Source organism: Schistocerca serialis, chromosome 6 (assembly GCF_023864345.2).
Source record: "Schistocerca serialis cubense isolate TAMUIC-IGC-003099 chromosome 6, iqSchSeri2.2, whole genome shotgun sequence".
In the NCBI taxonomy this organism is placed as follows: Eukaryota; Metazoa; Arthropoda; class Insecta; order Orthoptera; family Acrididae; genus Schistocerca; species Schistocerca serialis.
In genome coordinates this window covers 247,478,147-247,501,153 of record NC_064643.1, presented here as the reverse complement: position 1 = coordinate 247,501,153, position 23,007 = coordinate 247,478,147, and the positions used below count along the sequence as shown (strand labels likewise).

The window sequence follows — 23,007 nt, the reverse complement described above, 5'->3', positions numbered from 1 at the left end:
TAAAAGCACTCCCGTCTCTTGCCTGCTGTCGTAGCCCATTGCGCCAAATTTTGTCCCACTGTGCTAACGGATACGTCCGTCGTACATCCTACGTTGATTTCTGTGAATATTTCAGGCAGTGCCGCTAGTCTGTTAGCACTGACAAATGTACTGAGACGCCGCTGCTCTCGGTCGTTAAGTGAAGCCCGTTGGACACTGCGTTGTCCGTGGGGGAGCATTGTCTGAAATTTGGTCTTCTTGGCACACTCTCGACACTGTGGATCCCGGAATATTGAATTCTTAACGATTTCCGAAATGGAATTTCCCATGCGTCTAGCTCCAACTACCGTTCTGCGTTCATGTCTGTTAAGTGCCGTTGTGCGGCCACAAGCATGTCGGAAAAATTTTCCGGTGAGTCACATGAGTACAAATGCCGGGTGCGCCAGAGCACTGCTCTTTCATTCCTAGTGTACGCGACACTGCCGCTTCTTGTATACGTGCGTATCGCTATCTCACACCTCTGTCTATACAGCAAACGGAGTTATTTACATACACTCAGACTTTAGTTAAAGGTTTTACAGAAAGTAATATCTGTGCTATTAACTGAGAGAAAGTTACTGTACAGTCATGTTGGTTTTGCGGGTATGTCACAACGAGCATTCTAGTGACGGCATTTACATCGGCTCCTCCGCTGTGCCCCAGTTATGTGACGATTCCTTTTTTTTTTTTTTTTTGTTTTTGTTTTTGTCTTTCATTGCCATGTAATTGGACTTGAGTGTGAAATATACTAGTGACAAAATAATTAGGTTTGCAAGCTTCAGGGGTGTCAATGGACAACGTCACAAAATTTGTTTTCATTAACAGAAGAGGTTGGACCACAACTGTTAACGCAGATTACCGTTTTCAAATGACTGTCGCAAAATGTTTAATGCCTTTCCATCACTACTGACGAAATAAGCCCTTTGTCAACAAAAGTCTCACGGGATTGTTTTAATTACAGCTACTAAGGGAGAAATGGAGTATTGTAAGGTGGACTGTGACAGTAATGTATTAGAGCGTGTTGTAGCAGGGATATGTGTGTCGCGTGCACGTGGTGAGAACTCGTAAATCCGATTGCTCGGTACAATGTCAGAGCGATGATGCTGCGGTCAAAGGCGGCTGCGTGGTGTATGTTCGACGGGTGTACGTGTCTCTCCGCAGCAGCCAGAGTTGGACGTCTGGTTTCACGGGGGTAACGATCAGAAGCTGAGAGTTTAGCGATCTCGGAGATGATCTGTCTAACCAGCAATCTAGCACTGAAGTACACTCAGTGACAAAAGATGGGATACCTTCAAATACCACCTACGGATCATCTTTTGTCCTGTGTAGTACAGCAACTCGACGTATCTTAGACTCAGCAAAGGTCCAGAGTTCGAGTCTCGGTCCGGCACACAGTTTTAATCTGCCAGGAAATTTCATATCAGCGCACACTCCGCTGCAGAGTGAAAATCTCATTCTGGACTCAACAAGTTCGCAGCAGAAATACTGAGCCATGCTGCCTCTTTAGCCGTCCCCGAAAGTGTTCCCAATGTAGATTTTGTGCTCGAGTTGACCTCTCCATTACGCCTGAAAAATTTTCGATAGGAGTCATGACGGTCGGTATGGGCGGCCACATCAATCGCACCAAATGTTCAGAATGTTATTTAAAGCAACTGCAAACAACTGTGGCCCGATGACATGACGCACTGATATCCACAAAAACTCCATCATTGTATCGTAATAGGAAGTCCATGAATAGCTGCAAATGGTCTCCAAGTAGCCGAACATAACGATTTCCAGTCAACAGACCGGCGGACACAGTCAAATGGTTCAAATAGCTCTAAGCACTATGGGACTTAACTTCTGAGGTCATCAGTCCCCTAGAACTTAGAACTACTTAAACCTAACTAACCCAAGGACAACACACACATCCATTCCCTAGGCAGGATTCGAACCTGCGACCGTAGCGGTCGCGCGACTCCAGACTGTAGCGCCTATAACCGCTCGGACACTCCGGCCGGTCAGGACACAGTCCATTCCATGTAAACCACCAGCTTGCACAGAGCCTTGTTTACATCTTCAGTGCTTGGCTTCGTGGGGTCTGCGACACACTCGATCCCTAACACCAGCTCTTACCGTATGAAATAAGGACACATCTGACCAGGCCAAGGCTTTCCTGTGGTCTAGGATCCAACCGACGTGGTCACGAGTCAAGGAGAGAAGTTTCATGTGATGTCACGATGTTAGTATGCTGCCGTAGTGCATTAACGCCAAATTTTGCCAGATTGTGCAAACGGGTAAGTTCGTCGTACGTCCGACGTTAATTTCTGTGGCTATTTCAAACAGCGTTGCTTGTCTGTTAGCACTGACAACACTACGCAAACGCCGCTGCACTTAGTCGTTAATTGAAGGCCGTCGGCAGCTGCGTTGTTCGTGGTGAGAGGTAATGCCTGAAATTTGGTATTCTCAGCGCACTTGTGACATTGTGGATCTGCGAATATTAAATTCCCAAACGATTTGCGAAATGGAATGCCCCATGAGTTCAAAGTCTGTCATTTACTGTAGTACGACCATAAACAAGTCGGAAACATTTCTCATGAATCACCTGAGTACAAATGACAAAATGGTTCAAATGGCTCTGAGTGCTATGCGACTTAACTTCTGAGGTCATCAGTCGCCTAGAACTTAGAACTACTTAAACCTAACTAACCTAAGGACATCACACACATCCATGCCCGAGGCAGGATTCGAACCTGCGACCGTAGCGGTCGCTCGGCTCCAGACTGTAGCGCCTAGAACCGTACGGCCACTCCGGCCGGCTACAAATGACAGCTCCGCCAAATCACTGCCTTCTTATACCTTATGTACGCGGTAGTATCGCAGTCTGTATATGTGCATATCGCTATCCCATGAGTTTAGTCACGTCAGTGTATCTATTCTGCAATTTCACTTTGAAGTGTCGCCCTAGCATGCTCTCTCTTCTTGTGTTTAGCTTGTGAATACATCCGATTGAGCCGGCCGAAGAGGCCGTGCGGTTAAAGGCGCTGCAGTCTGGAACCGCAAGGCCGCTACGGTCGCAGGTTCGAATCCTGCCTCGGGCATGGATGTTTGTGTTGTCCTTAGGTTAAGTTAGGTTTAACTAGTTCTAAGTTCTAGGGGACTAATGACCTCAGCAGTTGAGTCCCATAGTGCTCAGAGCCATTTGAACCATTTACATCCGATTGATCAGTTCAGGTTCTTCACCGTTCCAATGAAATTGTGTTACAATTTTCGTTGCAGTTCTGCTATAATTTCTACGAATAAATTATCATACGTATTCGCCAAAAAAGTTTTTATTCGAAAATATTCTTTCATATGGCAATCTGCGCATTCTCCAATACTTCCAAAGCATCCGGTAGGCCTCTCCTTCTGTCATTTTTGTTCCGTCAGCTCCTTGGCTTCTGCTGATGTCTGCTTTCACTGCAGTCTAGAAACGCATTGTGCCCACGACCAGTATCTCCAAGACTGAACTTGGAATAGAATCTTTCTCGTTTTCTGACTCCAAGCCTCTGCTGTCTTAGAGGGCTGACGTCTCCTCATATCACAGTGAATAGTCTTCTTGCGGCTGTTTGTTGATGTTTTGGTACGCAGACCACCGATCTCTCTTACTTATTGTCTCGGACTCTCTCGGGCCTGTCGTCTATCCATGTATTACTGTAGGTTATTGTGTAATTCATTGCTGTGCGATTTGTCTGATTGCATCAAATTTGTATCGCGTCCTATCGACTGCATCGCGCTCTAAGCAACTGTCTTCCAAAGAATCTTATCATATGCTGTTGTTGTTGTGGTCTTCAGTCCAGAGACTGGTTTGATGCAGCTCTCCATGCTACTCCATCCTGCGCAAGCTTCTTCATTTCCCAGCACTTTCTACAACCTACATCCTTCTGAATCTGATTAGTGTATTCATCTCTTGGTCTCTCTCTTCGATTTTTACCCTCCGCGCTGCCCTCAAATAGTAAACTGGTGATCCCTTGATGCCTCAGAATATGTCCTACCAACCGATCCCTTCTTCTAGTCAAATGCCACAAATTTCTCTTCTCCCCTATGCTATGCTATTGCAATACAATACACTCCTGGAAATTGAAATAAGAACACCGTGAATTCTTTGTCCCAGGAAGGGGAAACTTTATTGACACATTCCTGGGGTCAGATACATCACATGATCACACTGACAGAACCACAGGCACATAGACACAGGCAACAGAGCATGCACAATGTCGGCACTAGTACAGTGTATAGCCACCTTTCGCAGCAATGCAGGCTGCTATTCTCCCATGGAGACGATCGTAGAGATGCTGGATGTAGTCCTGTGGAACGGCTTGTCATGCCATTTCCACCTGGCGCCTCAGTTGGACCAGCGTTCGTGCTGGACGTGCAGACCGCGTGAGACGACGCTTCATCCAGTCCCAAACATGCTCAATGAGGGACAGATCCGGAGATCTTGCTGGCCAGGGTAGTTGACTTACACCTTCTAGAGCACGTTGGGTGGCACGGGATACATGCGGAAGTGCATTGTCCCGTTGGAACAGCAAGTTCCCTTGCCGGTCTAGGAATGGTAGAACGATGGGTTCGATGACGGTTTGGATGTACCGTGCACTATTCAGTGTCCCCTCGACGATCACCAGTGGTGTACGGCCAGTGTAGGAGATCGCTCCCCACACCATGATGCCGGGTGTTGGCCCTGTGTGCCTCGGTTGTATGCAGTCCTGATTGTGGAGCTCACCTGCACGGCGCCAAACACGCATACGACCATCATTGGCACCAAGGCAGAAGCGACTCTCATCGCTGAAGACGACACGTCTCCATTCGTCCCTCCATTCACGCCTGTCGCGACACCACTGGAGGCGGGCTGCACGATGTTGGGGTGTGAGCGGAAGACGGCCTAACGGTGTGCGGGACCGTAGCCCAGCTTCATGGAGACGGTTGCGAATGGTCCTCGCCGATACCCCAGGAGCAACAGTGTCCCTAATTTGCTGGGAAGTGGCGGTGCGGTCCCCTACGGCACTGCGTAGGATCCTACGGTCTTGGCGTGCATCCGTGCGTCGCTGCGGTCCGGTCCCAGGTCGACGGGCACGTGCACCTTCCGCCGACCACTGGCGACAACATCGATGTACTGTGGAGACCACACGCCCCACGTGTTGAGCAATTCGGCGGTACGTCCACCCGGCCTCCCGCATGCCCACTATACGCCCTCGCTCAAAGTCCGTCAACTGCACATACGGTTCACGTCCACGCTGTCGCGGCATGCTACCAGTGTTAAAGACTGCGATGGAGCTCCGTATGCCACGGCAAACTGGCTGACACTGACGGCGGCGGTGCACAAATGCAGCGCAGCTAGCGCCATTCGACGGCCAACACCGCGGTTCCTGGTGTGTCCGCTGTGCCGTGCGTGTGATCATTGCTTGTACAGCCCTCTCGCAGTGTCCGGAGCAAGTATGGTGGGTCTGACACACCGGTGTCAATGTGTTCTTTTTTCCATTTCCAGGAGTGTATATGCAGAATCCAATTTCCTGCTGTTATCATAAAGTTCTTTTTTTTCTGAGTAGATTATGATTTTTATTAAATTATTGTGAGTGTGCACTCCTTATTTTACCAATTAGCAGGGTCCACCATAATTTCCTTCCGCTACCGTTGTGTGCATAATTAATTAGCTGGTAGATAAGCAGGGGGTTGAGTGCATGTCTCGTTCTCATGCCAAATTCGTCTGAATTAAAGAGGTACAAACTCTTCTCCACATCGGCACCTCGCAAGGTGACTGAAAGAAGTACACAATGATACGAACTGAAATGACACATTTATTGAAAGGCAATAATTGCACTGAAGTCACCACAAATTGATATCGTCCTCTGGAGATTACAAATGCGAGACACAGTTCTTAGTAGAGTGCGCGGTCAGCGTGCACGGCAATGATGCGCTCTCTGTAACGTGACCCGTTGCTAGCCACGAGGTTGGTAAGGAATTCTTGCGATAATGCGTAGCGCGGTTGACAGCTGCTAGTTGGTCTTGTCGCATGTGGACGTGTTAGAGTACATCTCCCCAACGCTTCCCACATGTTATCAATCGGCTTTAAGTCGTGGGGACGGGCAGGCCAGGCCAGACGGCGAACGTCTTCTCGTTCCGAGAATTCCTTCATATACCCTGTTCCACGTCAGGGCCATATGAACCCCTGATAAACCGTACACGGGAGAGGACTGCAGTGCGATTGTACCGTGACCAAACATCTGGAGGTCGGCACACAATGCAACACCTTCACAACCAACACGATCATTTTCGACAATTCTGGACGTACCGTCGTATGGTGAGAGATGGAAACACGTAATGCAACCAGGAACATTGTCGAACATCATGTTTTGCCAGTTATTGTGCTGCGGACTGGCGATACATAATGTTGCACGGTCGTACTGTGTTCCAAAGCTTTGAACAGGATACACTCACCAGTCAACGTTCTTGAAACACTGTAGTCCTCCACGTAATTGTATCTTTTCAGTGGTGGTGTAGGCCTTTTAATTTTTGTGGATGAAAATACACCACCGCATCGAACAGCGTAGGTGGAGCAGCTCTTGGAACGACAGGATTTCGTTTAGTGGACTGGCTTGCCAGTGCCCCCCCCCCCCTCCCCCCGCCTTAAATACTATGCAGTTCGTTTGTGATACGTTGGGGCGATGTATTGCAGGACAACCACATGAAGCAAAGGCCATCCAGTAGTTGTAAGCTGCATTGATGGAGGAATGGAGCACCCTGCCACAAGAAGTTACCAACGCTGTGGCCAGATGGGAGCATGTTGTCGAACATGTACGTACATGGTCCATGGGGACCACACACCCTATAAATAACCATGTCCAGTCTTTTGTAATGTACAAGAATCATCCTGAACTGTGGTGACTTTAGTGTACACTACTGGCCATTACAATTACTACACCAAGGAGAAATGCAGATGATAAACAGGTATTCATTGGACAAATATATTATGCTAGAACTGACATGTGATTACATTTTCAAGCAATTTGGGTGCATAGATCCTGAGGAATCAGTACCCAGAACAACCTCCTCTGGCCTTGATACGCCTGGGCATTGAGTCAAACAGAGCTTCGATGGCGTGTACAGGTACAGCTGCCCTTGCAGCTTCAACACGATACCACAGTTCATCAAGAGTAGTGACTAGCGTATTGTGACGAGCCAGTTGCTCGGCCACCATTGACCGGACGTTTTCAGTTGGTGAGAGATCTGGAGAATGTGCGGGCCAGGACAGCAGACGAACATTTTTTGTATCCAGAAAGGCCCGTACAGGACCTGCAACATGCGGTCGTGCATTATCCTGATGAAATGTAGGGTTTCACAGGGATCGAATGAACGGTTGAGCCACGGGTCGTAACACATCCGAAATGTAGCGTCCACTGTCCAAAGTGCAGTCAATGTGAACAAGAGGTGACCGAGACGTGTAACCAATGGCACCCCATACCATCACGCCGGGTGATACGCCAGTATGGCGATGACAAATACACGCTTCCAATGTGCGTTCAACGCGACGTCGCCAAACACGGATGCGACCATCATGATGCTGTAAACGGAACCTGGATTCATCCGAAAAAATTACGTTTTGCCATTGGTGCACCCAGGCTCGTCGTTGAGTACACCATCGCGGCGCTCCTGTCTGTGATGCAGCGTCAAGGGTAACCGCAGCCATGGTCTCCGAGCTGATAGTCCATGCTGCTGCAGACGTCGTCGAAGTGTCCGTGCAGATGGTTGTTGTCTTGCAAACGTCCCCATCTGTTGACTCTGGGATCGAGACGTGGCTGCACGATCCGGGTAAGATGCCTGTCATCTCGACTGCTAGTGATACGAGGCCGTTGGGATCCAGCACGGCGTTTCGTATTACCCTCCTGAATCCACCGATTCCATATTCTGCTAACAGTCATTGGACCTCGACCAACGCGCGCAGCAATGTCGCGATACGATAAACCGCAATCGCGATAAGCTACAATCCGACCTTTATCAATGTCGGAAACGTGTTGGTACGCATTTCTCCTTCTGACACGAGGCATCACAACAACGTTTCACCAGGCAACGCCGTTCAACTGCTGTTTGTGTATGAGAAATCTGTTGGAAACTTTCCTCGTGTCAGCACGTTGTAGGTGTCGCCACCGGTGCCAATGTTGTGTGAATGCTCTGAAAAGCTAATCATTTGCATATCACAGCATCTTCTTCCTGTCCGTTAAATTTCGCGTCTGTAGCACGTGATTTTCGTGGTGTATCAATTTTAATGGCCAGTAGTGTAATTACTGTATTTTAATAAAACCGCCATTTCTGTCCGTATCATTGCGTTTTTTTTTTTTTTTTTTTTTTTTTTTTTTTAGTTACTTCTGTACTACAGGGTAGCTGTTTGTTCTGTGTGTGGTCCATGTTTCAGCGAGTTATGTTACCTGATTGTGATATGAAAGTGAAAGTTAGTTTCGTTCCTATGTTTCGAACACCATTATACTGCACAGATATCCAGCCTACAGTCTTGTCACAGCCATGATTTGTTACTTTACCTGCCATAAAAATGTATATCCGCTATTGTTGCGACTAGATGAGTCACTCACGTCGATTTCTCAACCAATCGGCACAAAATACGTTTGATTTCCCGTGTGGCAGGTTACGACAACAGTTCCCCGAGTGATGATAAACCATGTCAGTTTTGCTTGCAAGAAGTACATTACACATAGAGACACGTTCTTACATGAGTTAATGAAGACTAAAGTTCCTTAACTGAATTCCATCGGGTCCGTACTATGTTATTTGCAAATGGTTAAATCCGTTATTCCGCTAGACACGCCTTGTGCACACAGTCTGAGGCTTAATGAAAATGAAAAGAATTTATTGAAAGCAAGAAATTACAAGTATTTTCTACGTTAGAATATTCAAAATTTTATCAACGTTTACATAGAGAGACACATTACATGTACAATTCCAGTATGAATCCTGATGGCATTAATGGTGTCTAGATGCTCCTACGAATTTTAAAACTTGACACCCTTAGCCCTGTAGGCGTCTCCATGCTTGGCGCGGAATTCTCCTGTAGGGTCGTACTTGGAATTCGTCTTCGGCACGAACTCTGGTTTCTCGTTGCTGATGTACACCATGAACTTCAAAAATTCCGCTTTCTGAGGTTCGGTACAGCCGGCGCAGTTATTTTTTACTGTCTCCTCAGCCAAGCCTACGTTAAAAGAAAAAGTTCACATCACCATTTTAATAATATCATAGTACTACTATACACATGTGTAGATGAAACTACAGTCTAAAGAGCTGATAAACTCTTTGCACAATACATATTTCTTTTCATGTTTTCCTTCATGAGAAATACAGCAAAAATATGCTACCTTTTACATATTCAACAAACAGTGAAATTCATATAAAAATGTTAGACAAGAAATCAGTGTAAAGTCAGGTATTGTAATTTAAATTTGCATTCATTGTCCCCCGAACTTTCTGCCTCAGTAAGAAAGCGTTAGTTACATTTGTGTTATCGATAACTGCCACAATTCTAAATCTCTCATTACGTTACATAACAATGAACAGGGAGTTTTGTATCAGTTTCAGAATAAAGTAGCCCGTTAGTTCATTTCGTCCCACACATTCAACCAAGTCACTACAATATACTGATTTTGTTCGTGAATTGCTGACAGCAGTTAACAATTACATATTATAACGGCAGAACGTTATCAAATAATTTATCAAAATAAACGGTAGATAGCTTGTTTCCTTTCCAGTGGCCACTGCAGCAACTTATCTGGATTCAACAAAAAAATGACGCCCACATATTTATAGCTTTTCGAAATTTCTTCGGTACTGTCATGAGAAGTTGTGAATAACGTTTGACGAAGAATCAGTGTAGGTGAGTACATGTTGAAGCTCATAAAGGAGGAGTTCTACAAATTACACATGCAAAACTTAAGTATCGTATTTCGAATTTTCTCTATACATGGTGTAGCAGTTTCAAATGGATGTGAGTTGTAATAGCTATTCGGAGATGAAAAATCTTGCACAGATTAAACAAGAGTGGAGAGTTTCCTCAGACCAGTCACTGGACTGAATACCTCAACAACAACAACAACAACAACAACATGATATTTATCAAGGACTCCTCATAGCAGACTACGAATTTTTTAATTTTTGTTATTCGTGATTTAAGTGCGTAAGTATTGACATTAAGACGTATATGTAAATATAAGAGACGTATAAAAGAGCATAACGCCCTTCAGTATAAAGCTTGCTGTATATATAATATTCGAAGTAGTAATTGGGAACAATACTTCACGACAGTTATTCACTACAATCCTTAATTTGGCATCTCTTAACAGTCTACAGTATTTCATTTCGATATACCGTCGGGAAAGTTCCCGTAATTGTACTCATAAATAACTGGTATTCTATCTTTACAGAACTTGATTTTAATTTTTTTTGTGTTGCTAAGTATTTTCGAGCAGCTGCATAGGAATGTTATCTGTAACTACTTTTAAATGTCACCTACATTAACAACTTTGAGCTTTGGATACGTTACTTGCACGAAGCTAAAAATTTAGGATGGACATCTGCAATTGTTTCAGGAAAAACAGCAACCATATGAATAAATAAACGAGTGGATGAGAGGCACTGCACAATCATCAGGTTTATGGTTGTATTTTAAGCGCGTACCTCTATAATTAAAATCTGTTAAGCACGAAGAAATAGGATGAATGTGATTACACTCCACTTGTCCTTGCGTGAAATTTTGTGGGGACCAAACTTCTGAGGTCCTCTGTCCCTAGGCTTACACACTACTTAATATAACTTAAACTAGCTTACGCTAAGGACAACACACACACCCATTCCCAAGGGAGGATTCGAACCTCTGACGAGGGGAGCCGCGCAAACCGTGGCAAGGCGCCCAAGACCGCACGGCTATCCCGCGCGGCTGTCCTTGCGTAAAGAATAACACGTGACTGTAGAACGAAGGAAGCTATTTCCATAAAAAATGCTGTCTTCTCATGTAGTTGCAGTCCGAAAGGAATGCACTGAAGCGAGAACTTCTATTCGGGAAGTTGCAAAGGAGGACGCTACTCTGTTCTTTCTCAGGAAATGGGTCGGCCTGTACGTTACCTCCTAAAGCACCTCTCACATAGGTTGTCACGAGGCTATCAAGCATATGAGTCAGCAATTGATGTTTGCCCGACTATTTACGTGCAACAGAAGGGATTCTCCAGTTTTTTAATTACTTCTAAGCATGGTGGTAGAAAGCTTAACGAAGTAGATGTTTTGAACATTACGATAAGTCTAGCGCCATGTACTTAGGCTTTCCCTTGTTCAGTAATCCTTCCAACAACTTGTTCAAGAACAACATTTCCTTTTCTTATGCTTCCTATTTTGACACAATTGTACTCGTCTGTCATTACTTAAGCATGATTTGGTTTTCGAGACGGCGCAACGGATCTTAATAGAGTTCTACCTGGAAATTAGTAAATATGGCATCGGTTCGGTTCCCATTGCCTTCTGAGGCTTTGGAAGGAAATTAGTGTTCCCAGATTGACAGCATCGATGTTGGTGGATTCGCTGATGATTCATACAAAGGGATTGCTCGCTCACCCAAAAAATAAGTGATTTGTAAGCACAACACAATTTCCATAACTCCAAGAAAAATTGTTGGAATTGATGTTGACTGATTATGTGTTCTCTATTCGCAAACTATTCACAAAAAAATTGGCGAGTTGTCTATATTTTCAATCATATAAGACGATCCGTTGCTTCCGATAAACTCTTGCTATAATCAGACTGTTTCATCAGATCAGTATAAACTCTAACAGAGAAGTTGCCTTCGCTTCAGTGAACATCATTAGTTGCCTTTCGCTTACGCTGTCAACTACATGTGGCAGAGTTAAGCAGAAGTTGGCAAGCTAGTGTACACACGCCGAGAAGATCGTCGACTTTCCTCTGCATACACAAAAATAAATACATTGCACGTGCACTAGATTTACATATATTTTGTCTGTGACATATGTACAACTAACATTTTCAGGCGGTTTTAGTAAGTTACAGGGCAAATGTTGGTACCGGAAATTCCAAATTCGGACTCCCTATGTCACACTACTAGTTCACCTGATATTTGACTGAAAATCCCATTGTACGGAAGGAAAGAGGAAAAATCTTTGTCTGATCTTTGAGGTTTTATGTTTTCCACTAAATGCATTGTAAAGCATTACTGACGAATTATAAGTAAAAAGGATAGCAAAGAAAATCTGTCGATCCGGCCACTTACGTAAATCACGGAAATACTAAATCTGAATGGCCAGACGGGATTCTTAATTCTGCTAATCCCGAATGTGAGTCCATTTCCTTAAACGACCCACAGAGTGTATCCCCTAACACTATTGTATACGACACTCGAGCATAACGTTTCAGAACCATTTATTAAAATCATCCATTTGATAAATATATCCAATCAGCACCTGGTTGAGTATTATAAATGAAAATGCCGTGTGGCTAGGGCTTCCCGTCGGGTAGACCGTTTGCCTGGTGGAAGTCTTTCGAGTTGTGTGTGTGTGTGTGTTGGGGTTTATGGGCGCTCAACATCGAGGTCATCAGCGCCCTTCTTTCGAGTTGACGTCATTTCGGTGGCTTCCGTGTCGATGGGGATGAAATGATGATGACAAGGGCAACACAACACCCAGTCTCTGAGCGGAGAAAATCTCCGACCCAGCCGAGAATTCACAATGCTAAGGCCGAAATAAAACCCTGACGGGCTGTAGTCTGTGTGATATTGTAAAAATACCAACGTGTGCCCTGTACAGTCTGCAAGAACTTTACTGAATGTGATGCCGGTCGCGAAAGCCCACGAAAATGTTGAAAAGGGTTTCGGCAGCCTGAGACGAATGAATTTCAAATAAAAAGATGGACGAGGAATTTGCATACTTACAAAATCAAACTGAAAGGCTAAGAAAGATGCATTACTTCTGAGAAGAGTGCAAGACAGGCCCCCATCCTATCTCTAACGATGCTTATATTTTATGTTGGTGAAACAATTAAACACATTGTAGCTAATTTCAGAAAAGGAATGAAACCTCGGAACAAATACAAATGCAAGGAGTTGGAGAAGACATAGCCATCCCGACAGAAATAAACGGAAACGGAAAAAGACTTAACGTGGAATGTATAGAATAAGAGTTAACTTTAAAAGAAACTACGGTTAAGGTGAGGAAGAGTAGTCAGGCGGAAAACAGGAAGTGTTTAGCGCTGAATTTGAGGAAGAAACCGTAGGAAAACGCTGTGTAATAATTCTCTCTAAACAGTATGAACAAAACAAAGAATAATCAAAAGTCATTTGCTTCAGCGATGAATGGCTTCATCACATAAGAACGCTACTAACGTCAGATATTGGTCTGGTTTTCACGAAAACGATCACGAAAGCCTACGGAAGTAGCATAGCATTGTATGATAGTTACCATTAGCATAGTGGAAAAAAAGGAAAAAAAAAGAAACTGGAAGAACTTTTAACATGGCGTTATAAAATGATGTTGCAAGTTAAAATTATTATGTGAATCTACCGCACATCGTTGTCGTAAGTAGACAGGTTACTGAGAGATACAGGACGGGTTGATTGGGCGCCCAGGTGATGACACGTATTGGGGAGAGTAGAGTACCCTGGAACCCTTCTCAGACTTTCTCCTCTAGCCAGTTCAATATGTTTTATTATTCTATTCTGAAATGATTGCATTCACTTTGATTGAAGAACTCACGGAAAAAACGGCTAAGTCAGTTTAATTCGAAAATGAGATATGGCCGGCAGTCGGTACTACAAGGCAGTTGAAATGACTTTCAAATAAAGTGGTAAGTCATCGATATGTAAGATGTTTTACTTCTACTGGGACGGAAAGAACGATCTAAGTTGGTCTGTCCACGGAAAGAATGGAGCAAGTCCAAGGTTTGCTTCCACTGTTTGCAGTACGCATTCTACATTAGTTGGGTTACTACTGCAAATGCAACCGGTTGTGTTTCTTAGTCTTTGCTGTTGCCCTTTACTGGCATTGGTTTTAGTTTGAAATGTGTTCGTAGTGTGGTTCTTTTCGGATCTTTAAAATATGTGGATCGTCTCAAGATAAAGGTGAGAAGCCATCTGTTAATCAATCTTCGTAGGGACCTTAGAGAAACGTCTCTTTACTTAGGCAGAGACTACAAATGCTCACTATTCCAATATTTCAAACAAATAAAACCCCACGAAGGGATAGCTTATCAATAATTTAAATTTGTTAGGTAACTGCAATTATCGATCTTTCTATTGAATCCAGCTCCATTTCTGTGACATTAATTGGTCGTCGAAGGCCTAGTCATGACTATTCCAGTGCAAGAGACTGCTCTTTCTAATACATTGAATGAAACAAACGAAATGATACCATGAAAGAAAATCTTATTTTCTAACAGATCTTCATTGCCTTTCCTGAATTTACCGTTTTGCAGTTTCAAACTTCATCAAATGTCCAGCAGTGATGCAGTATTTCATACTTATGCTGAAGGAGAGGAAAATAAAGTGTCAATGAAGTTGGAAATTTTTTGCACAGTTATGTGAGTAAAATACTTGACCCAAGGGTATGGGTTGTTGTAACATTCTAATTCTTGCTCAGGACACAATTAAGAACTATACCGTATTTACACCTTAATTACCTTGTTCGTACCGCTAACAGATTAGACACTGTCAAAACAATATTTATTCAAGAGGGAGCTCTTACGCGGAATGCGATAAAAACTTTGATTTGATAAAAAAGGAAATTATTGCAACATTACCAAAAGACGGCTTTTCAAACCGTAAGAGTAAATCCAAGGCGTTAGAAAGTCATTCCAGTTCAAGAAGAAATTTTATGAGATTTGAGGACCTTCTGACAAATTGAAGTATCGTTTCAAGACACGACCGCTCTGAGATACTCTGGTTGTGAAGGAAGGTAAGCTGTTTAAATAAGTGATTTCTTGCAGTGGATCCTGGACATCAGTAGGTTTGGTGCCTTCTCTTGGTCTACAATTAGACGTGCAACCTGAGAATCAGTCGCAGGACACTGATATTTTCATGTGGCCTCATAGAGCATGTAATGGTAAGTGTTTTACAGTATGAAACTTTTTTCTAAGGTAAACACGACAGTTCTGCAAATTACTAATTCTAGGAGTATATTTTCAGAGCTCCTGCCAATACCATATGGCAAAATACGCAGCATTCAAGAACTTAAACAGTTGTGTGGTAAATCTGTAAGAAATTTCTATTCCAATCTACCACATAATAAGCCAAAATCCAGGACTAAAAAAATAAAATAACTTCCAACGTTAAAAAAAAGAGACGGACGCCAACCCATAAGTGATAGACTTACCACGTTCCTTTCGTGGTAATCATGTACTTGCTTTGCGTGTAGTGTCTCTTTTATCATATAATTGCAGTTGTTATTTCTTCTAACGTTCATCCTGCACAGTCGCCAAATTTGGCATCTTGATTATGTTGGTTACGCTCGATTGGAGTGTTTTATGAATTTTTTTGTAATCTTGAAAGATTAAATTGACTCCCCTGAGAAATGTACACAACGTGATTTCTCCGTTTCTTCCGTGGGCTCTCCAGCTGTGATGCAGTCTTTTTCTGAAATTACAAAAATCACTCCGGAATTATAAGGTTTTCCAAAAATAAAAAAAGATGTTCCAAGATGCAACGTGGTCATGTAACTAGTAAAAAATGTTCTATTCAAACTTAAAACTGTTTCTATACTCGTATTGTATTTAATTGTTTATCTGTTACATTATTACTTACTGTGCAATAATCTGAAACAGAATGAAGAAGGAAAAACCCAGTTACATGTTAAAAACATTTTGAAACTTTCGGCAGTTAGCACAAGCTTCCAATTTCAAGCCGGGAAAAATTGTTAAGAATGTAAATATGGCATGTTCCATAATAGAAGGGATTTTTCCGTTTAGAGGTACAGGATACCACACGACCGACAAAGTGTGTCTTAACTTTCCACGTGTTATGTAACTACATTTACAATACATACAGAATTTTACTCGCAATAAAATACTGAAACTAAATATTGAACAATATCCTCCAAATAGCTTCAACACATTACGCAACACTTAAAGATGTAGAATGCGTAGTATTTACAAACGCTGCAGAAAGCACAACCTGATGTCTCACAACAACAAAAAGACTAGAAAACGCTGTAATTTTCTTAGACCATGAAAGGAAGAAGACAAAGACGGTGACAAATCTTTTGAAAGATGACGCAACAATAGATGCAAAAACTGGGTGCGACCCTTCTCCATGTATACAGGACCAATACATGTGGCGTTAGACAAAGGAAACTGTGAAATCAGAGATTAGACAATGGCAGAGAATGGTGCCCGTAGTGAATAACACCGTACAGATTATGCCGGCAGAGTACCACCACGATACACAATATCTGTGAAAAATTTTCTATAGAAACACCGACTGCTGCGTAATATGTGCAAATCAGCAATTCGTGATGTCTTCAATGACTACTACAGATGAATGTTACTGAATATCTCAAAACCAAAAGAAAGACTGGTCTTATACGTAGATTGGCAGTGGCTAGGCACTTAGTGCCCATACAGATAAACCGAAACTGAAGTTAACAGAGCACAAGAAGAGAGATGAATATCGTTTTCAAAGGATTGTATACAAATGAAGACACATGACTACTACGCCAGTTTAATTCTTGAACCACTGCACACACGACATAGAAAACAGTGTCAGTGGCATTGCTTACCAGCTGAGAACACTAAATGAAACAAGAAACCAGGGCTGGATGGAATATCTGTCACACTGTATACACTATCTGCAGCTGAGTAAGCTCCAACATTAAGTATAATTGTATTGTAGATCCCTAGAACCAAAATCTGTGCCTACTGGTTGGATGAAACCACAATTCACAAGTGTTTACAAGATGGGTAGCAATAGTGATCAACGTAATTATTTCCCAGTCGAACTGGCTCGCATCCGTTGTACAATCCTAGAACTTACCCTGAATTAAAACCTTACGAGGTTCTCGAAGATAACGAGGTTCTCCATGGATTACGGAAATGTCAGTCGTACTAAATCCTACTCTAGCATTTTTCACGACATCCTGAAAGTCATGGGTGAAGGCAATCAAGTGGATGCAGTAATTTTGACTTTCTGAAAGCATTTGATTCAGTACGTTTATTAAGAATACGATACCAAGAAGTAACAAAGAAAACTGTTAATGAATTCAGGATATCATTGTATGTAGGACACAGTGTGCTATCTTGGACAGAGAGTTACCGACAGAGGTAGAAGCTGCCCCAGGAGAGTGTACTGAGACCAATGTAGATCACGTTGTATATTAATAACTTGACGGAAAAGTAAACAACTAACGTCATACTTATTGGAAATTATGCAGCTATTTCAATAAAGTACTGGCTGCACAAATGTTCAGTCGGTCTTGATAAGATGTCAAAGTGGTTCTTAGATTGACACTTGCTTTAAATGTACAGAAGTGTATAATTTCACGCTTTACAGGACTCAATGAAATAGTATCCTTCGACTGCAATATAAAATGAGCCACAGTTGGGATCAGCCAACACATATATCTGGTTGTAGCTATGTGTGAATATGAAATGGAATGATCACATAAGCTTAGTCGTACCTAAGGGAGTTGGCAGATTTCTGGTCACTGGAAGGATACTAAGAAAATGCAGTCACTGTACAGAGATGACTACTTATAGACACTTTTGCGTCCCAGTTAGGAGTACTGCTGAAGTACATGGAGCCTATAGAAAACAGAAGTACTAGGGGTACAGAACTTACTCAAAGAAGGAAAGTACGAAAGGTTACAAGTATGTTTGGTTAGCGGAAAAGCTGTGCCGAAAATGCTGAAAGGGCATAATTTGGCAGATCGTTCAAGGTAGACTTCAATTATCCTGCAGAAGTTTAAACGTGACTGAATTGGGACCAAGCAATAATATACGGTACCATGAAGCGCACCCTTAGCATTTTACGAATGTAGATGTAGTCTACAAGGTGGCAGTGATTCAAGGAATATTTTAGGGGACGTTTAAAAATTTTATTTCATAGGCCAAGTCAGATCTCTACAGTTATTCTCCCAGAGCATCGAGGCAGTTCAGTCCGATTAAAGTTGCTGAAAAGATTCGCCTTCAAGCCCTGTGCTGAAATTACAAGCAAGTTCAAGTCATCGGTTTTAACCATTAGCGTCTCTGGGAGGCAAGTCACGTGTTTGGACGCTAGAGGGCTCTGCAGAGCAGATCGTACTCCTTGTGATCCACACCTCTACTAGAACACGTGTATTTCTGAGCAGGCAGTGCCTGTCGCTCTGCGTCACATGATCGACCACCATCAGAACTTAACATGAAGCGCCGCCCCCTTCCCCCCGTTTGCCCACTCGATTTAGTTCTTGACCTCCTAGCCTGGCCATCATCTGCTTGCTTCGTCACTAGGCCCTCCTCTTGTATCTCGTACATTGAAATACATATTCTCTTTATTTGACTTAATTTCCTGTACTGTTGTTTAACGTTAAATTGACTCCTATATGTTGCACACTCCTAGAACATATTCTGACCTAAAACATAATGAAGTTTCTCGAACAGAACAATCTTCTCCATGTCAGCAACGATAGATTACGAAAATGTCAGTCGTACGAGATCCAACTCGTGGTTTTTGTAAGTGATACCCTGAAAACCATAAATAAAACGAATCAAGTGGATGCAGTAGGTTTGACTTCTGAAAATCTTTTGATTCGGTACATTTATTAAGAAAAATACGATAATAAGGAGTAACAAAAGAAAACTGAATTAGTGTTTTATTGGTAAGCAGGACACAGCATGTTATCTTGGATGGACAGTTGTCGACAGAGATAGAAATGTGCCGCAGGGAAGTGTACTGAGACGCTTTTTGATCTGGTTGTATATTAATAACGTGTCAGATAATAAGGAAACCTACCTCAGTATTTTTGAATATGATACAGTTATCTACAGTGAAGTTCTGTCTGCACAAATGTACAGTCAGATCTTGATAAGATCTCAAGGTAGTGCGAGACTGACTCTTGCTTCAACCGTAGAGAAATGTAAAATTTCACACTGGGTAAAGTTGTATCCTATTAGTACAATATGAATGAGTTACAGCTGGGATCAGCCAACACTTTGTTTGTATATGAAATGGAAAGCCCCCTCCCATGGACCTTGTCGTCGATGGGGTTGCTTGCGTTCCTCAGAGATACAGACAGCCGTACAATATGTGCAACCACAACGGAGGGGTATCTGTTGAGAGCCCAGATAAACGAGTTCTTCCTGAAGAGGGGCAGCAGCCTTTTCAGTAGTTACGGGGGCAACATTCTGGATGATTGACTGATTTGGCCTTGAAACATCAGCCGAAATAGTCTTGCTGTGCTGGTACTTCGAACGACTGAAAGCAAGGGGAAACAACAGAAGAAACGTTTCCCGAGGAGAGCTACTGTATGGTTAAATGATGATGACGTCCTCATGGGTAAAATATCCCAGAGGAAAAATAGTCTCCCGCTCGGATCTACGGGCGGGGACTATTGAGGATTATGTCGTCATCAGGAGAAACAAAACTGGCACTCTAGAGATCGGTGCGTGGAATGTTAGGTCCCTTAACTGGTCAAGTAAGAAAATTTATGAAGGAAAATTTATCGGTTGACGTTAGCTATAGTGGGAATTAGTGATGTTCGGTGACAGGCTGTTCAGGTGAATACAGGGCTATAAATTCAAAATTAAATAGGGCTTATGTAGGAGTAGGATTAATAATGCATAGAAAATAGGAATGCTGGTAAGCTACTATGATCAGCGTAGGGAACGCATTATAGTAGCCAAGATAGACACGAAGGCCACAACCACCACAGTAGTACAAGTTTATAAGCCAACTAGCTTCGCAGATGATGAAGGGATTGAAGAAATGTAGAAGCAATTATTCGGATAGTTAAGGAAGACGAAAATTGAACAGTGTTAGGGAACTGGAATTCGATAGTAAGAAAAGGAACAGGTGAATACGGACTGGTAAAAAGGAATGACAGAGGCAGGTACATAGCAGAGTTCTGAACGAAACAAGGCCCTGGAAGTATACAATATTCCGCCAGTCTACTGATAGCGTTGAAAGAGCCAGCCACGATAAAACTGTCCCATCTGGTGCAAGGTGTATAGACAGGCCTTGGATATCAAGAAGAAAGTAATAATTCCAATTCCAAGGAAAGCAGTTGATGATAGGTGTGAAAATTACCAAACTATCAGTTTAACAAATCATGGTTGGAAAATGCTAACACGAATTCCTTACAGGAGAATGGAAAAATTGGTAGAAGACGACCTCGAGAACACGCGAACACGCGAGCAATGCTAACGCTACGGCTAATGTTAGAAGGTAGGCTAAGGAATGGGAACCTGCGTTTATGACCTTTCTAGGCTCAGAGAAAGCTTTTGACATTGTTTAATGGCATACTCTCTTTGATTCTGAAGGTAGCAGGGATACAATACAGGTATCAAAAGGCTGTTTACAGCTTGTACAGAAACCAGACGGTAGTTATAAAGACTCGAATGGTATGACAGGTAAGCATTGATTGATGAAGGAGTGACACAGCATTGTAACCTGTCCCTGATATCAGTCAACCTGTACACTGAACAAACAGTAAAGGAAACCAAATAAACATTTGGCGTACCAATTAAAGTTCAAGGAAAATAAATAAAGGCTTTGAGGTTTCCTGATGACATTGTAATTTTGCCAGAGACGGCAAAGGATTTGGAACTGCAGTTGAATGGAATGGAGATTGTCTTGATACGAGGATATAAGGCGAACATCGACAAAGGTGAAACCGAGATAATAGAATGTAGTCGAATTAAATCAGATGACGCTAAGGGAATTAGACGAGGAAACGAGACACTTCAAACAGTAGGTGAGTTTCGGTATTTGAGAAGGAAAATAACTGATGATGCCTGAAGTAAAGAGGATATAAAATGTAGTCTGTCAATGGCAAGAAAAGCATTTCTGAGGAAGAGAAATTGGTTGACATCTAATATAGATTTAAGTTTAGGAAGTCTCTTCTGAAAATATTTGTCTGGAATGTACCCATGTGTGGAAGTGAGACGTGGACGATAAACAGTTTAGACAAAAAGAGAATAGATGGTTCCGAAATGCGCTGCAACACAAGAATTTTGAAGATTAGATAAGTAAATCGTGTAACTAATGAAGAGGTACATAATAAATTGGAGAGGCAAGAAACTTGTGCCACAACTTGGCCAAAAGAAGGGTTCAAGACACATTCTGAGACATCAAGGGATGACCAGTTTAGCATTGGGGGTAAGTGTGGGGTTGACTGGCGGCTGGCGGGGGGGGGGGGGGGGGAGGGGGGGATCGTAGAGGGAGACCAAGAGATGGATACAGTAAGCGGATTCGGAAGGATGTGGGTTGCTGCAGTTTTTTGAGGATGAAAAGGCTCGCAAGGGATAGCGTAGGATGGAGAGCTCCATCAAACTAGTCTTCGGACTGAAGACCACAAGAACAAGAACATGAAATGGAATCATCACAAAAGTTAAATTGTATATAAGGCAATTGGCATATTTCTTGTCATTAGTAGGATATTCGGAAAAAGCTTAAAAGCGCTTGTGGGTCCCATCTTGCAGTATTGCTCAACTTCGCTGATCCCATACCAGATAGAAGTATTCAAAGAACGACGGCACGAATCGTCACAGGTATGTTTGATTTACTGGAGCGACTTCAACTACCGCGCGAAAGTTTACGCAGACAGATTAAACGCGAATGGATCGGAATGAAGCGGTTACATACTGCATCATGATCAACACCCTTTGCTGTGGTCTTCACAGTGGGTTCCAGAGTACATATGCAGGCATAGATGTACATCCGAGTGAGGATATGCTCGACCTCACAGTATCCCTTGCCCCAGTGTTAGCAGGAGATCTATCAGATATTGATGGGTATCGAATACACTGCTTCGCACTTACGTCTCACAATTTTTCCGTCGGCGGTGCAGGAGCCGTCCGAGTCGTCGAGGAGGCACTTCATAAGCGCCTCCAGCTTGGCGGAGTCGGCCAGCAGCGCGCCAATGTCGACGCTGCCCAGCTGCGACACCGGCGTCTGGGCGGCCACGAGCCCTACGCAAGCGAGCACGACAACGAGCGTCAGGCGGGACATAGCTGGTCCGTAGGTTGAGTCTGGCGCGGCTGGCGACTGCTCTTATAGTTGCACGCACTCCACCGTCTTGTTTACTAATCGTGATGAAGCAATCACTAATGCACTTGCAGCCGGGTGTTTCTAGTCCTTTTTTTATTTGTTTTTTTTTTTTTTTGCATCCGAGGTCACACTAATGAGACTGTACGTTATTCGCGAACAACGAGTCAATAAATATTCTTTGTGACACCAAACAATAAAAAACAATGTTTCAATTATGCAGCCTTCCTCTGTTAGGAGAGTAGCCAGTCATCTGTTTTCGTTGTACTGAAGCCCGAGGTGGATGACAACTTCAAAGAACTGTTCAAATTCTACATCGCACTCACTGTCCGGTGTGGTGTGTTTCTATCCTATTACATTTGCATTTTCAGTCTGGGAATAATGACAACGTCCCTTTGTGCGCTCTCTAACTCCTCTAACTTCATCCATATAATTTGTGGTGGCAGCAAAATAGTCGCACAATCGTCCTCGAATACAGGTTTTACCCAACAGAGTTTCGCGAGGATTAAGTTGTCTTTCTCGTTCTAAACAAATATTCTCATTTACGTTACCCGACCATTTCTGAATATCATCGAAGTCTGTCTATGCTCACGTCCATTCGACTTTTTTTCTTTTTTTCGTCATGTGGCCCTCCATTAATTCCTCTCTTGGGCTGACCCTTCCATCTTCAGCACATTAACCCTACATCTGCAATTATTTGCCGGCCGGTGTGGCCGAGCGGTTCTAGGTACTACAGTTTGGAACCGCGC

The 23,007-nt window shown here is 43.1% G+C and overlaps 1 protein-coding gene across 2 annotated transcripts in view; it reads right to left on the bottom strand.

Annotated features, from left to right (window-relative positions):
* Window positions 1-22,254, bottom strand: part of LOC126483983 (ejaculatory bulb-specific protein 3-like) — a 67,635-nt gene extending 45,381 nt beyond the window's left edge. Inside the window, exons 1-2 of one of the 2 annotated variants that reach the window (XM_050107285.1) lie at window positions 22,033-22,254; window positions 8,877-9,232 (exon numbers count right to left, since the gene is read on the bottom strand). In XM_050107285.1, coding sequence (XP_049963242.1) covers window positions 9,036-9,232; window positions 22,033-22,222 — 387 coding nt within the window. In that variant the 5' untranslated portion in view covers window positions 22,223-22,254 and the 3' untranslated portion in view covers window positions 8,877-9,035. Of the gene's footprint in view, window positions 1-8,876; window positions 9,233-22,032 lie in introns of those variants that run through there. The other variant, XM_050107284.1, reaches the window with a different exon arrangement.
* Window positions 22,255-23,007: the final 753 nt, after the last annotated feature.